This window comes from Psilocybe cubensis, chromosome 13 (genome assembly GCF_017499595.1).
Source record: "Psilocybe cubensis strain MGC-MH-2018 chromosome 13, whole genome shotgun sequence".
Classification (NCBI taxonomy): Eukaryota; Fungi; Basidiomycota; class Agaricomycetes; order Agaricales; family Agrocybaceae; genus Psilocybe; species Psilocybe cubensis.
This window is the reverse complement of record NC_063011.1, coordinates 1,369,183-1,381,356: the sequence shown is the minus strand read 5'-3', so window position 1 is coordinate 1,381,356 and position 12,174 is coordinate 1,369,183. Positions and strand designations below refer to the sequence as shown.

General features: G+C 47.6%; 4 protein-coding genes across 4 annotated transcripts; 1 reads left to right on the top strand and 3 right to left on the bottom strand.

Moving 5' to 3' along the window:
* Positions 1 to 2,684: 2,684 nt before the first annotated feature.
* On the bottom strand, positions 2,685 to 4,000 carry JR316_0013170 (uncharacterized protein; the record flags this gene model as incomplete). Its single annotated transcript, XM_047898782.1, has 2 exons — positions 2,685 to 3,480; positions 3,540 to 4,000. The coding sequence occupies 2 exons, from the start codon at positions 3,998 to 4,000 to the stop codon at positions 2,685 to 2,687; spliced, it is 1,257 nt and encodes a 418-aa protein (XP_047742330.1).
* Positions 4,001 to 5,444: 1,444 nt separating this feature from the next.
* Positions 5,445 to 5,928, bottom strand: JR316_0013169 (uncharacterized protein; the record flags this gene model as incomplete). Its single annotated transcript, XM_047898781.1, has 4 exons — positions 5,445 to 5,466; positions 5,502 to 5,539; positions 5,567 to 5,611; positions 5,632 to 5,928. 4 exons carry the CDS (start codon positions 5,926 to 5,928, stop codon positions 5,445 to 5,447), a joined length of 402 nt encoding a protein of 133 aa, XP_047742329.1.
* Positions 5,929 to 6,943: 1,015 nt separating this feature from the next.
* On the top strand, positions 6,944 to 7,887 carry JR316_0013168 (Pyrimidodiazepine synthase; the record flags this gene model as incomplete). The annotated part of the gene is made up of 5 exons (XM_047898780.1): positions 6,944 to 6,976; positions 7,041 to 7,061; positions 7,115 to 7,219; positions 7,284 to 7,784; positions 7,840 to 7,887. The coding sequence occupies 5 exons, from the start codon at positions 6,944 to 6,946 to the stop codon at positions 7,885 to 7,887; spliced, it is 708 nt and encodes a 235-aa protein (XP_047742328.1).
* A 602-nt stretch (positions 7,888 to 8,489) lies between these two features.
* JR316_0013167 (uncharacterized protein) lies at positions 8,490 to 11,836 on the bottom strand (the record flags this gene model as incomplete). The annotated part of the gene is made up of 3 exons (XM_047898779.1): positions 8,490 to 9,838; positions 9,888 to 11,339; positions 11,404 to 11,836. The coding sequence occupies 3 exons, from the start codon at positions 11,834 to 11,836 to the stop codon at positions 8,490 to 8,492; spliced, it is 3,234 nt and encodes a 1,077-aa protein (XP_047742327.1).
* Positions 11,837 to 12,174: the final 338 nt, after the last annotated feature.

The following is a 12,174-nucleotide window of genomic DNA, read 5'->3' as shown; positions in this document are numbered from 1 at the left end:
GCTGTCGCGCCGAATCAGTCGCGCCAAAGCCCGAGCTGATAGCATCGACAATCATAAATTATAAATCATGACGTCCTCCCATACCTTGAAGTGCAATTTCCGACTTCCGAACGGTTAACGGGCGTCGGGAACAACTCCATCAAAGTCCAGCATATGGCGTATAATTTGGGGATATCACTGATGATGTCTTTCGTGGGTTTATCATCAAGCCGCACACAAGTGATGAGTATCTTACTTACGTTACTTGGGACATGAGTCACATGATATCCTTCCTATACTTGTTAAAATTGTCTCCAAACACTTGCAGGGCAGAGCTCGCCAAATACGAAACCCTGTGAACGAGTAAAAACACCGTTCCCAGACTGGCTGCCAGACCCAAGGCTTCCAAATGCGGTTTGTGTCATTGACAGCATGTTTACTCCCACCGCGAATAGGTCGTGGGAATCGACGGTTCATCATGAGATCCACATTCTATTTTAGACAATGGTCTTGTATATAAGTGCAACGTTTTTCAATTACAAGCGATGGTCTTCAACGATAAACCCTTCTAATGCCGCCGACGCAGTACACACGCAGTAATTGATAATCCAAGTTGGACCTAGGGATACTGGTACTACTAGAACTAGTATTGGTATGTGGTTCACCCGGAGCCAGCAAGGTCCCAGAAAATCGTGCTTGGTCGCCTAGAATTCTCAAGACTTGTCCAAAGAACAAACAAGATCATGAGCCACCGCAATGAGTATGTTGTTTGTGTTTTATTCTGGGAAACTTCTACAAAAAATTAAAATAGAGAAAATTTGAAATAAAAAATCCTTTGAAGAATACTATCTTTTATGTATTTTGCTTCAAGCAACGACGTTTTCGATGGCCGATGGACTACCTACCCTGTGCCTTGATTCCTAAATCCATAGTCACACCAAAACCCAAAAATGGAAATGACCACAAAGAACCTAGAAAAATCCTGAACTACCATCCCCGTCAACAATCAAATGCACAAGATATACCGGCTCAGAATTTTGAATAAAACTGCTAATGCCAAAAGGAAATTCACCGTATAAATCCTTTGGACGGATATAGTCTAATGCAACAATTATGAGTATGGTCCTGCACAAAGAACAAACTGCAAGGGTTTATTTATCGAAAGGGTGTAGAAGTCCGTAGAAATGCCTTGAAACGTGGGCCGAAAGTTTCCGTGTTAACGCCGTGGGCTGGCGATGCCAAAACACAGTCGACTGCGGGCGTCAATTAGCAGTAGTAGGCATGGGCGGGGTGTAGTCGATAGCAGAGGATGACTAGAAATGTATGATATCCAATAGAAACAGCCTGGTGGATAGGTAGATAGGCGGGTACACAGACGACTTGAAGTTGAGCAGCACGGTCGCACGAGTGTGATCAGGCCCGACCAGTGGCGACGAGCGCGTCGACTGCTCGTACTTAAGATTGGGCTCATCAGAAACCAGCACCCTTACGTAATCAATGGGCTTGGCGCCAAGAGCGGCCAAAATCCAGCTCGAAAAAAAAATCAAAAGTTATGTTGACGGAAAATGGTTTCAGACAAAAAGTTTAAAAAAAAAAAATTCATAAATGTGCATATACAATCCTTACTACTAGCCTTTATGCCCACAATAATAGAATTACACCTCAGAGGTCAAATTGTAGTCTCTGGAAGTCCATAATGAGTCTGAGAGGTATTACTTAGGCGTGACTTATTGTCACGTGTGGTCACGTGTACCATTATATAAGCGGCCAAAAGAACATTGTCAAATTTTCGAAAATCTCCCAAACTCGAGAAAACACCATTTCTGACGTGTTAGACTAAAAAAAAAGGAAAAAAATTAAAATCTTTATAACTTCTTGAGATCAAAATTTTTTTGAAAAAAAAAACCACAGATGTGTTCAAAGAAGCATAACCTACATATCTGTGGTTCAAAAATGTAGAATAGTGTGAGTGCAGAAGGGTTGAAAAGGTTCGGAGGTAAGCCAACTTTTGCTTACCTAAGGGGGTGCTGGTTCCTGATGAGCCCAATCTTACGTGGTGCTGTCGCGACGGCGAATATGATCGCGTCGCCAACACGAGCCTGATGAAATGAATTGCCGGCCTCAGGAAAATTTTTGCCACATTTCAACACGGCGATAATTTTGTATTATCGGTGAACTATTTTGTCGTCCATTTTTGCGCTCCAAAGATACGACGGATAAGAGATATGTAGAAATTCATATTGTTTACAGAAAATTTGGCTTTATAACATTGTACAACACATTCATAGGGTTACAATTACCAAAAGCAGGGGATGTGATCTGCTTTCGTGGACGTATGTATCATAAAGGGCATAGAATCGTGTGTGACGTGCCGATGCGGTCTATGTACAATTTGATTGCGACGGTAAAAGGAAGAGAAGAAGAGCCGAAAACATGGTGCAGTCACGCAGTGAAAGGCTGCTGAGTCACAGGCCAAAGAACAAAAAATAGGAGAACAAAGCTGATGCAAAAAAGAGACAGAAATGGGCGATCCCTTGCTAAGGGACAAAGGGGGATTCACAAAGGACTAACGAAAATGACTCCCCACCGTTAGGGCGGTTCGTCTGAGGGGCTCATTACGAGCTTAACGGCGCTGGTGATAGCAACGAAGGTGTGTTTGTACGGCAGGGATAGCAAATTTGGTTCCGGCACGGGTGGCATGAGTCCTAATGATGGGGCCCACTGCCCTCGGGTCCCTGGCTTCCCGCACCAGCAGAATCCTTTGTCGACGGTGAAAGGTCGTCGGATGGCGGCGACACATCTCCTGACGGTCCAGCTTCGCACTCGCCCTCAGGCGCAGGCTCCGCTTCCCCGTAGCCCTCGTCGACGGGCTGATAAGGAGGGATAGGCATCGTCGGATTACCCGTGGCAACAGACATGGCGAAGAGGATGGAATTCCACACAGCGTCGATAGTGTCCCACAGCTGCTTGTCGAAGATGCCCAAGGCGCACATGTTCTGCCACACCCCGTAGACGAGGAAGGTGGCGCGGACGATGATAGCGATGGAGAACCTGTGGCCCATCTGTTGGCCGAACTCTTTCGTCCGTCCTGGAGTAACACGGAGGTCCTCGGGAGCAGGCATTGGGACAAGATTGCGCAGCAGCCGTTGGATGTCTTTGGTGTAGAGGTACACAGAAAGGGCGGGATAGGCCTCAGGAGACGGGAGGCAGATCGACCACACTGGTAGCTTGACCGTTTGCTCCCCACTGACGTGGTTGGGAACCTCAAGGGTAGGCGGTGGGAGCGGAAGGTGTGCGCAGTGGGCCTTAAGCACGAGGCTGTGAACTGGGTAGAGGGTAACCTGCCGTGGGGCGGAAGATCCAGGAGGAGGTGCCTTCCCAAACACCGCTAGAACGTGCGAGGGAAGGATGATGGTAGCGTCGTTCACCACGACGTCGAGCTCGCTGGGCAGTTTGGTCCTTTGATTTTGGATTTTCACGCTGGCCAACGACTGCATGAGTCTATAGACGTGTCTGTTAGTCAACGACCCGTGAGCGAATAATTCAATTTTTTTACTCACTCTTTTTCGAGAATTTCAAGACCGTCGCGGAAGTACTGGACGCCCATGTCGTCGTCGTAGGTTTGGTCCACAGCTTTGAGCATATCGGGAGTGACGGCCTTATATTCTCGAGGACGCACAAGCTCCTGAGGAAGCTGGATTGGAACGGTGTTGCTGGATGGATGAACCGTCCCATCGGCCATCTCTACGTCGTTGATCTTTCCACGGATCGCCGACTTCAGAGTAAATCGGATTTTGTTCTTAGCTTGCCGCTGTTTTGCATGCCCAACGATCCGCTTGGTCGTCTGAACGCCAGTGGAAGATTCGCTGCGCTTGCGAAATTGAACGTCCCGCAAAGTGCGTGAAGTCCTGCGGGGACTCTGAGAGGCGACAAATTTGGCGTTGAGTACGCTGCGAGTCGCCGCCGAGGGTGGCATGTTCTCATTCTGAACGCGTTTATTGGAGTTGGGGCGAATACCCATAGTTTGAGAAGAGTAGAACTGTGTGTTGGGACTTGTTGGTGAAGCTTACGATGTAGTAGTAGTATTACTTATATAACAGGCAAACAATGAATAGAAAACGGGCACAACCAATCCAAGTTCCTCTGAAAACGGCCACCAAAAATCATGCCTTTACAAGTAACTGTTCCTAAATTAGGGGTGGGTTTCTGCCTATTAAAGACTTTGCACTGCTTCTCAGTTGCTTGAAAAGGCTAATAATTAGGCGGATTGGTTGTCACCTACTTTTTTCTAGGTGGATTGGTATGCCGGATGCTATAATGTCAACACTTTAGGGGCGGCGCTAAGAATTCAAACTCCGAACGGGCAGAAGTCTAAATGCAGCAGGTAGAGATCCAAAGTTGGGGTGTGTCAGTGGAACATCATAAACCCGATAAGCAGAAAATCCCCATGAAGTATCGCCACCTGCCGGAGTATCAGCGAGAGACGTCTCATGGACTTCCAATACTTGAAATGAGGACAGAAGACCAGGCTTTGCATGCATCGTGTCGTCAAATAGATTGGAGCCACTGAGCCAGAACACGATACTGACAGGTTCTGGAGAGCAGTTTTCACTAGACAATCCCAAAACAGAGAGAAGCCCTCCTAAGTCAGACTTGGCTTTTCCACAGTTGCAATAGATGATGGGTAGGTGATAAAAGTGACCCCAGGTAAGATCCAAATCGACGTTGAACAAAAATACCCAGGTGCAGCATAGAAAGACATACCTATCTACCTGTATGCAGGCCAAAAGCATGCCATTGCCCCCAAGTCATGTGGTTCGATGGATTCTTGATATATCATTATAACAAGATCTCCAGTCGATCTGCTTATAGCAGGCATCACATGTCCATTTCATGGGTTGGTGCAAAGAAGTTGTTCTAGAGGAGCTATTTTTCGAGAATTCGACAGGTGGCGGTAAAACATGCCGAGAGCAATGATAGACGCTCGAAGTCAAACCATAATTACCGCATTGAACTTGATCCACCTCCAAGCACGGAGCAGTCCAAATTGTGGCCGCGTCGAGAATGACCAGTGAACAGTGAAGAACAAGGCACATGACAAAGTCACCCGAGAGGCATTAGAGCGAGATTCGACGAATTCAAGCGCAAGAGGATGGATTCCCAGGTAGCCAAAAGCTACATACAATGGTCACTTGAGTGGAGTACCGGTGAGGTTGGAAAGGACACGCGAGAACAGAACCGTGTACCATGAATGTCGTATAGATGCGGTGACCGTGCCATTCAGTGGCCAGGATGCTTGTTGAGAGATTGTGTAGATGAATGGAATCAATTTCGTTGGGTACTGGAGGCGTTTCATAGAAAGAGAAGACCAATTATCCAGAGAAAAGGTGTATAGTTGAAGTAATCGAATGTATCCTGAGAAAAGGCGTAGAAGGCTTTGGGGGAGCGTAGCGCACCAGAGGCACTCAATCGGCACGAAACGGAAGACTTCAAGAGACTGTAGAATAAGCCATGTAACTCACCTGACATTCGCACCGCTGAGCAGAGATAATAGCGGGCTCTGGCAAAAGAAATAGGTGATACGCACCTGGGTCAAGCGACTAGCGCCACTGGCCGCCCATCGGTCAGCGCCCTATACCAAATGTCGCATACCGTGCCATACAGGTAGAATACAAGGATGTTTGCGCGCGCTCTGCTTTCGGGGAGGTTTTCGCGTACATCTGTGTCAGTTTCAAGCAGCGCAAGACGAATTTCGCAGAATGCGCTCACATTTTGCCCAAGCATCCCAGTCAACCGAACCACCACTCGAATCCAGGGAGTAAGCGACGCTATTGTGACGACTTCTTTAGTGCGTTGGGTCTTCAACGTTGAGAGGCGAGCAGCGCAACATATGTAGGTGAGCGACGGGAAGGAAGAGAGATGGGAGCGTTCATCGTTCGCCCTCTGCATTGAACGCTGGGCGCAAGCTTATCCGCATTGGTCGCACAATGCAAATCACATTCAATCTCAATTCAATGTCCCCTTTGTTTTCTGTGATAGCCGCTTCGGCATGTGGGCACAATATTCCCACGATAATATCGAGGGATTCGCCCCTAAATTCATCGTCGCGACTTTTGCGACCTGTTAAGAAACCATCTAGATCGTCGACAATTCGCATGTTTCTGAGGATATATGTAGCACCGTTTCAGGGCTATGGTGGGTATATGCTCTTATGAGCACACAGTGAAGGGCTCCTAATTGGGTGATTTAAGTGATGGCGACCCCAAGGTGACCCCTGGGTGATATGGCTAAAAGTAATCCTTCAGTCGATGAACTAGCAATAACAGGCGTTAAACCCTTCAGGCTAAGAGAAAAGCAACTGTATCTACTGTCTTCAAGCTTTAATCGATAAAAAGTTCAATTCAGCAAACCCTGCAAGAGCCCCAAGATCACCGAGCTCAGACGCCCGCCGTCAAACCCATGTTACAACATGTCGCTCATACAATGTCTCATCACATTCAAATAAGGATTAACACCTGCAGGCTGCCGCAATAGCATATCCTAGTAAGCGGAAGCTATCATTGTCAGCATTTATCCGGCAGCGCTCAGTCAGCATATTCAAGACAATTCACACACTCGAGGGATCTCTGTGGGCATTCAAACTGGCAACTGGGCTCTGTACGGCACAGTTTATGCCCAAATTTCTTCGAATGACAGCGTCACGTAAATTCTTCAGATCTAATGTTTGAGAAGGACTGCGGCGACATGGAAAACCTAATGTTGTGACCAAATGTCAATTTGTCAACACAGATAGGCTGATTAATCAGAAGGAAAGGTATGTGGGTTCTTGAGAGGAAGTCGATTATATTGATCAGGGTGAGCATTATAAGTATGGCTATTGGAGAGTAAGTGATTTTCAGCCCTCCATCATTTCTTCTCGAAGTCTAATTCTCCCCTGCGTAAATAATTCAAAATACTATCGCAAATGGCAAAGCGAATCACCCTCTACAGTGCCAAGGTGGATAAAATTACCTTTCGTCTGGTACTTAAACTTGAACTCAGTTGAATTGAACACGCTTTAGGTCTGCCCATGGGCTCATAGAGTATGTGATGTCTAAATTTCCTATAACGCGTGTTTAACCATATCACTTACCAGACGGAACTTGCACTCAAAGAGTCGAAACTTCCTTACACTCGCTACGAGATTGACTTAGCGAACAAGCCAGAATGGTACGCGCCCAAGATCAACAAAGCTAGCAAGGTATACATATCTAAATTTACCACTGCCATCTCGACTCACTCACTGAACTAATCAAACGCGACAGGTTCCAGCCATTGCATACGGTGGCCCAGATGTTCCTCCAGACGAGCCATCCCCGGACTCTACCAAAATCGCCGAATCCGGCGTCCTACTCGAGTTCTTCGCAGACCTCGACACCCCACAGCCCTTGCTCCCCAAAGACCCCATCGACCGCGCCAAAGCGCGTTTCTTCATCGAAACAGTCACACCCGCCTACACCAGCGGCTTCTTCGCTGCAATCTCAGGCTCCAAGGATCCCGAAGCCATCTTCGACGGAATCGAAGTCATTCAAAACCTCCTTCCCGAGAAAGGGTTCGCTGTTGGTGAATGGAGTATCGCAGATGCTGCTGTTACGCCCTTCTTTGCTCGTACTGAAGTTACGCTGAAGAATGACATCGGGAAATATGAAGCAGGCAAGGGGAAGGCTGCTTGGGAGAAGCTGCAGACCGACCCTCGATACGCTAGGTTCCGACAATATTTCTCTGACCTCAAAAACAGGGACAGCTACAAGGAGACATTTGATGAGGTATGACTTAGATTCCTTCCAAGTTTTATCATGATATCTCAAAATTTCAATTCAGGAGCATGTTAGGGAATTCTTTTCGAAACGCTTCGTGAGAGATGCATAGAAATCAAGGTCGAGCCATTAGTATGACAAATATAATAAAAAACCAGGAATTGATTTACCATGAATCTCATCCTAAGGTCCAGGTTTAACCAAGAGGATCAACAAAAATATAGGTTGAATTGGGCGCGTGCGATTCTAAACATCTAAGGCAATCTTCGAAACTTATTGCTGCATGACTATCATAAATAGAGATTTACAAATCGAGAGGCACTATGTGGCGTTTAAAAGGCTGTAAAAGTACATACATAAACGATGACACAGCATAAATATGAGAGAGAGAGAAGATCAATGCTTGCTTTGAAAAATTGAACGAAAAAAAGCCAGAGTGGCCATGGTCAGTTTGCTGGAGGTTTGAAGAATACAAACAGAATCAATCTGAGATGGAAGAGATAGAAGAAACAAGAAAAAATAAAAAAGAAATAAAAAGGTCAGAGGCTAATACCGACCCAGTCAAAAAAACAGATTTTTACAAAGATCATTCAGTCCAAACAAAACGAATAAGGAATCAAAGATGACGTTCTCTTTCTGACCTGCAAAGAGTTGGAGTGGAAAATGATAATAGGTGATAAAAGATAAACGTCATGAAAATTCGTCAATGTGTCGTTAGTTCATATCAACATCCACTCCTTTCGGAGCAATACCATCAAAGTTTAAAGGTCCAACTTTACTTTTCCTCCTCGCATACTCACTCTGCCTTGCCCGCTTCTTTGCGCTCATCATGACGCCATCACTTGACCCGACGCTGGGACGCGACCTCGTCCCACCACCATAGCTTGCCCGAGACACTTTTGCACCTAGACTCGAACGGGTCTTTCCACTGACAACCCGCCCACCGGCAGCGTTGGATGGCCTAGGCGCTATTGCAGATGCTGATGCAACACGTCCGCCACTACTAGTACCGGCCGCCCTTTGCGAAGCAAGGCGCGCAATCACTTTCGATCTGGAGATGCGTGGCTTTCTGCCATTGAGTGAACGTGTGCGAGAGAGCGCAGAAGTCGTGTCCGTTGTCTTTTCCTGCTTGGATGAGCCTCCCCCGACCGTGGCACCCTCGTCATTGGGGAGTTGGCTCTTGACAGGTGTTGGGATACAAGACTGCGGGGGTAACGCAAGAGGTTTGCTGAATATGCCACCTGGCCTAGGCGAAAAAGTGCTTGATGAAGTTGGGGCAGGAGAAGCGGCGGCGACAGCAGGACTATTGGTGATTGAAGTCAGGGTCTGCTTATTGGAACCAGAAGCATCAGGCAAGGGCGCTTTTGCCATTTTCGCCAATGAGCTCGCAGTGGGCGCGAACAACCTTGAGGATACATTGGAAAACCTCGAAGAGCTTGAACCAGGAACTGATGATTTAGCCGCAACAGATTTTCTACCAGCAATATTTTTGACGCCCATACTTCCAACGTCGCCGATGGATGAGAACCCAGTAGTAGACGAAAGCCGAGTACCGATCGATGATACGTTGGTTGGACTGCGCGCTCTGCTGGCCGCGGTTCCTGCAATTGAAGTCGCCCTTGAGCTCGGTGACACGATAGAGCTAGTCCTACTTGTGCGCGACCCTGCGTTACTTTGTAAGCTATTCCTGCTCGAACCAGCAACTGGAGGGGAACGCGCTCTAGAAGACGTAGAAGTTGCAATAGAACCTTTATTTGATGACAGAGATTTAGCATCGTCGGCTTTTAGTTTTGGGTCGCTGACTCTGGTTGACATGCCACGACTTCCACTCGCCATAGCAGCACTGGCACGGGGAGGCGCCACTGAAGATTTCTTAGTAGGCACGAAAGATGGAGGACCCGTCTTTCCTTTGACGGGTTCTGGTTTAGCAGTGGGCGAGGCTTTCGGTATCTGACTTGGCCCGGCGACGACAGGGGTAGACGCCTTTCCACGATTCCAGACACTTTGTACAAGCGATTTGGCGGAAGAGAGAAACCCGAACTTAGGTTTAGGCTTTGGCTTGACTAAAAGAATGTCAATGCTTAGCATTAGGATAAAGAATGATAACATTACCTAGGATGCTTTGTCTGGGTTTTCCAACACTGAGTCGTCCACTTTTACGACCAGACAAACCACCATGAGCAGCACTGCTTCGTCTGCGTGCTCTGTTGGCCTCGAGCTTCTTAAGAATGGCGTCTTTCTCTTTCGCAAGCTCTAAGCGACGTTGTTCAGCCATCTCTTGCTTCTTGGCCTCTTCATCGGGCGATAATGCGGAATCAGGGTCCATCTTAACACGTTTGCCAGCACGATCGTCTTCCTGTTCCTCCGCATCACCTTCATCATTGCCGAAGTCAAACGCCCCAGGAATTGCTTTGGCTCGCCGGCCGTTACTGATAACGCGAGTATTACTGGCACGGCGGGGAGCAATCACACTCGGCCGACGAGATCCAATTCCTCCCTCATCAGCCAGAACACTGGATTTGCGCTTCTTGCCTAGCACAACTTTCTCGCCATCCCCCGACAGTTTCTTTGGGACAAGCCTCTCTGCACGCCGTTTTACCAACGAGTCAATGCCCTCCATCTTCTGAAACTCTTCCTCGTGAAGTCGATTGAACTTGTTCGTAATCTCACCCCGCTTGGATACAGGTATGGGTTTGATCTCACGAGGGGGCTCTTTCTTGGTTTCCGGATGGAGATTGCCAATAATGTCGGTATTTACTTCTTTAACACCATCTTCACGTAGTTTCCGGTTGACTTCATCTAGAACAGAGGCAGCAGCTGAACGGAATTGGTCGTCAGTGAGCTTGTGCGGTGTACCAAATACAAAGACATCAGGGGATTTGGGAATCGCCAAGGGGGAGTGGACGGTAACGTCCCCTGGTTTCGCAGGTGTCCCAGGAGGTTTCATCTCGAGAGAAGGGGGAAGGTCCTCAAAAGATAAGGCAGGGTAAATGCCTCTCATATGAACGTCTTCTTCAGTCCTTGGAGGCCAAATACTCATACCCCCAAAGTTTAAACCGGAACTGTTAGGGATGGGACTACCAAAGGTAATGTCAAAGCTAGTCTTGAAGGGTTTAAGTTGAGGTGTCCCGTTTTCTCCTGAAGCGTAACTATGGTCTACACCTGCCCCTGGATTCGAGAGTGGGTTCGAGATGAGCCTGATCGTAGTTGTTGGGCGCGAAGGAGTAGCTGGTACCCCTGTGCCCATACTGAGTCGTGCATTCTCTGGGGCTGGAACGCCAGGTCGAAGAACATGCCCGGGCAAAGGAATATCCTCAGTTCCATCTATTGACATACGAGTGTCATTGAGCGTGAAATGATCTGTCTGTGGCAGAGATGTAGCCTCAGGAAGAGATGCATAAGGGGTTGACATCTGGGACAACTCGTCTGTCGGTTCTTGGACGGCGTGCGGGGTGAAGGGGGTGTTCTTCTTTGAAGAAGTCGACGTAGTAGTGGATTTAGGGTTCCCCTTCTTTAGTCCCAGAGAAGTGGCGATGGCTTTGATTGAGGAGCTGACTGTTGTGGCTGGAAGAAAGAGCATTCATAAGATAAAAAAGGCCTTTATGCATGCAATTAACAAAGGCCATACATTTTGATCCACCGGTCCCGAACTCTCCAGTGCCTCCATTATGCCCAAGGGTTCTTTGGGATGTTAGGGTACCCTGGGATGACTCTTCATCGAGCTCCTCGATGCTATCCATGACCATTTCCCATTGCTCGCTTGGCCTCGATCGACTATTCTGATAAGAGACGTCATCTCCCATTTCCTGCTCGTCCTCCAGTCCCTGGGGTAAGGGTTCTTGAACCTGCATAGGAATGGGCCCATGCTCTTCACTTCGGGCAGCGATGCTCAGCGGCGAGTCCTTAGGCAATGTCTGTGCATGTAGTCTAAGCTTCTGGATAAGCTCTACATTCTTTCCTGATGCTTTGATTGAATGAATTTTGCATAATTTGACGAGCTGGTCGCGTTTTAAGGAATGAAGAGCAGGAGAGTTGAAAAGAATTTCTGTTGTCGTGGACATTATGGGTGGCGTAGGGGCATGAAGTGGACTTATTGAAAAGACAAAGAGTGGATCCTAGCAACCCAAGGGCGTAATTCAACCACCCATAAAAGTCATGTGATCGCGTTTGTTTATTGAGAAACAGAGTTGAAGCTCCGAATCAATTTATTTCCATCCTCGTAATCTCATTTTGCCATTTTGCTACTCATTGATACCCTAGTGTCGAAGCTTAAAAAATTCATAATGTTCCTTCCTTTCTTCGGCTATGGAAACGATTTTGGCTCAGGTAAAGAGGAGCAGCCTTCTCGTGCACTTGGATCCTTCCCATTGGTTGATCATGCCAGCGCCCGACACCGATC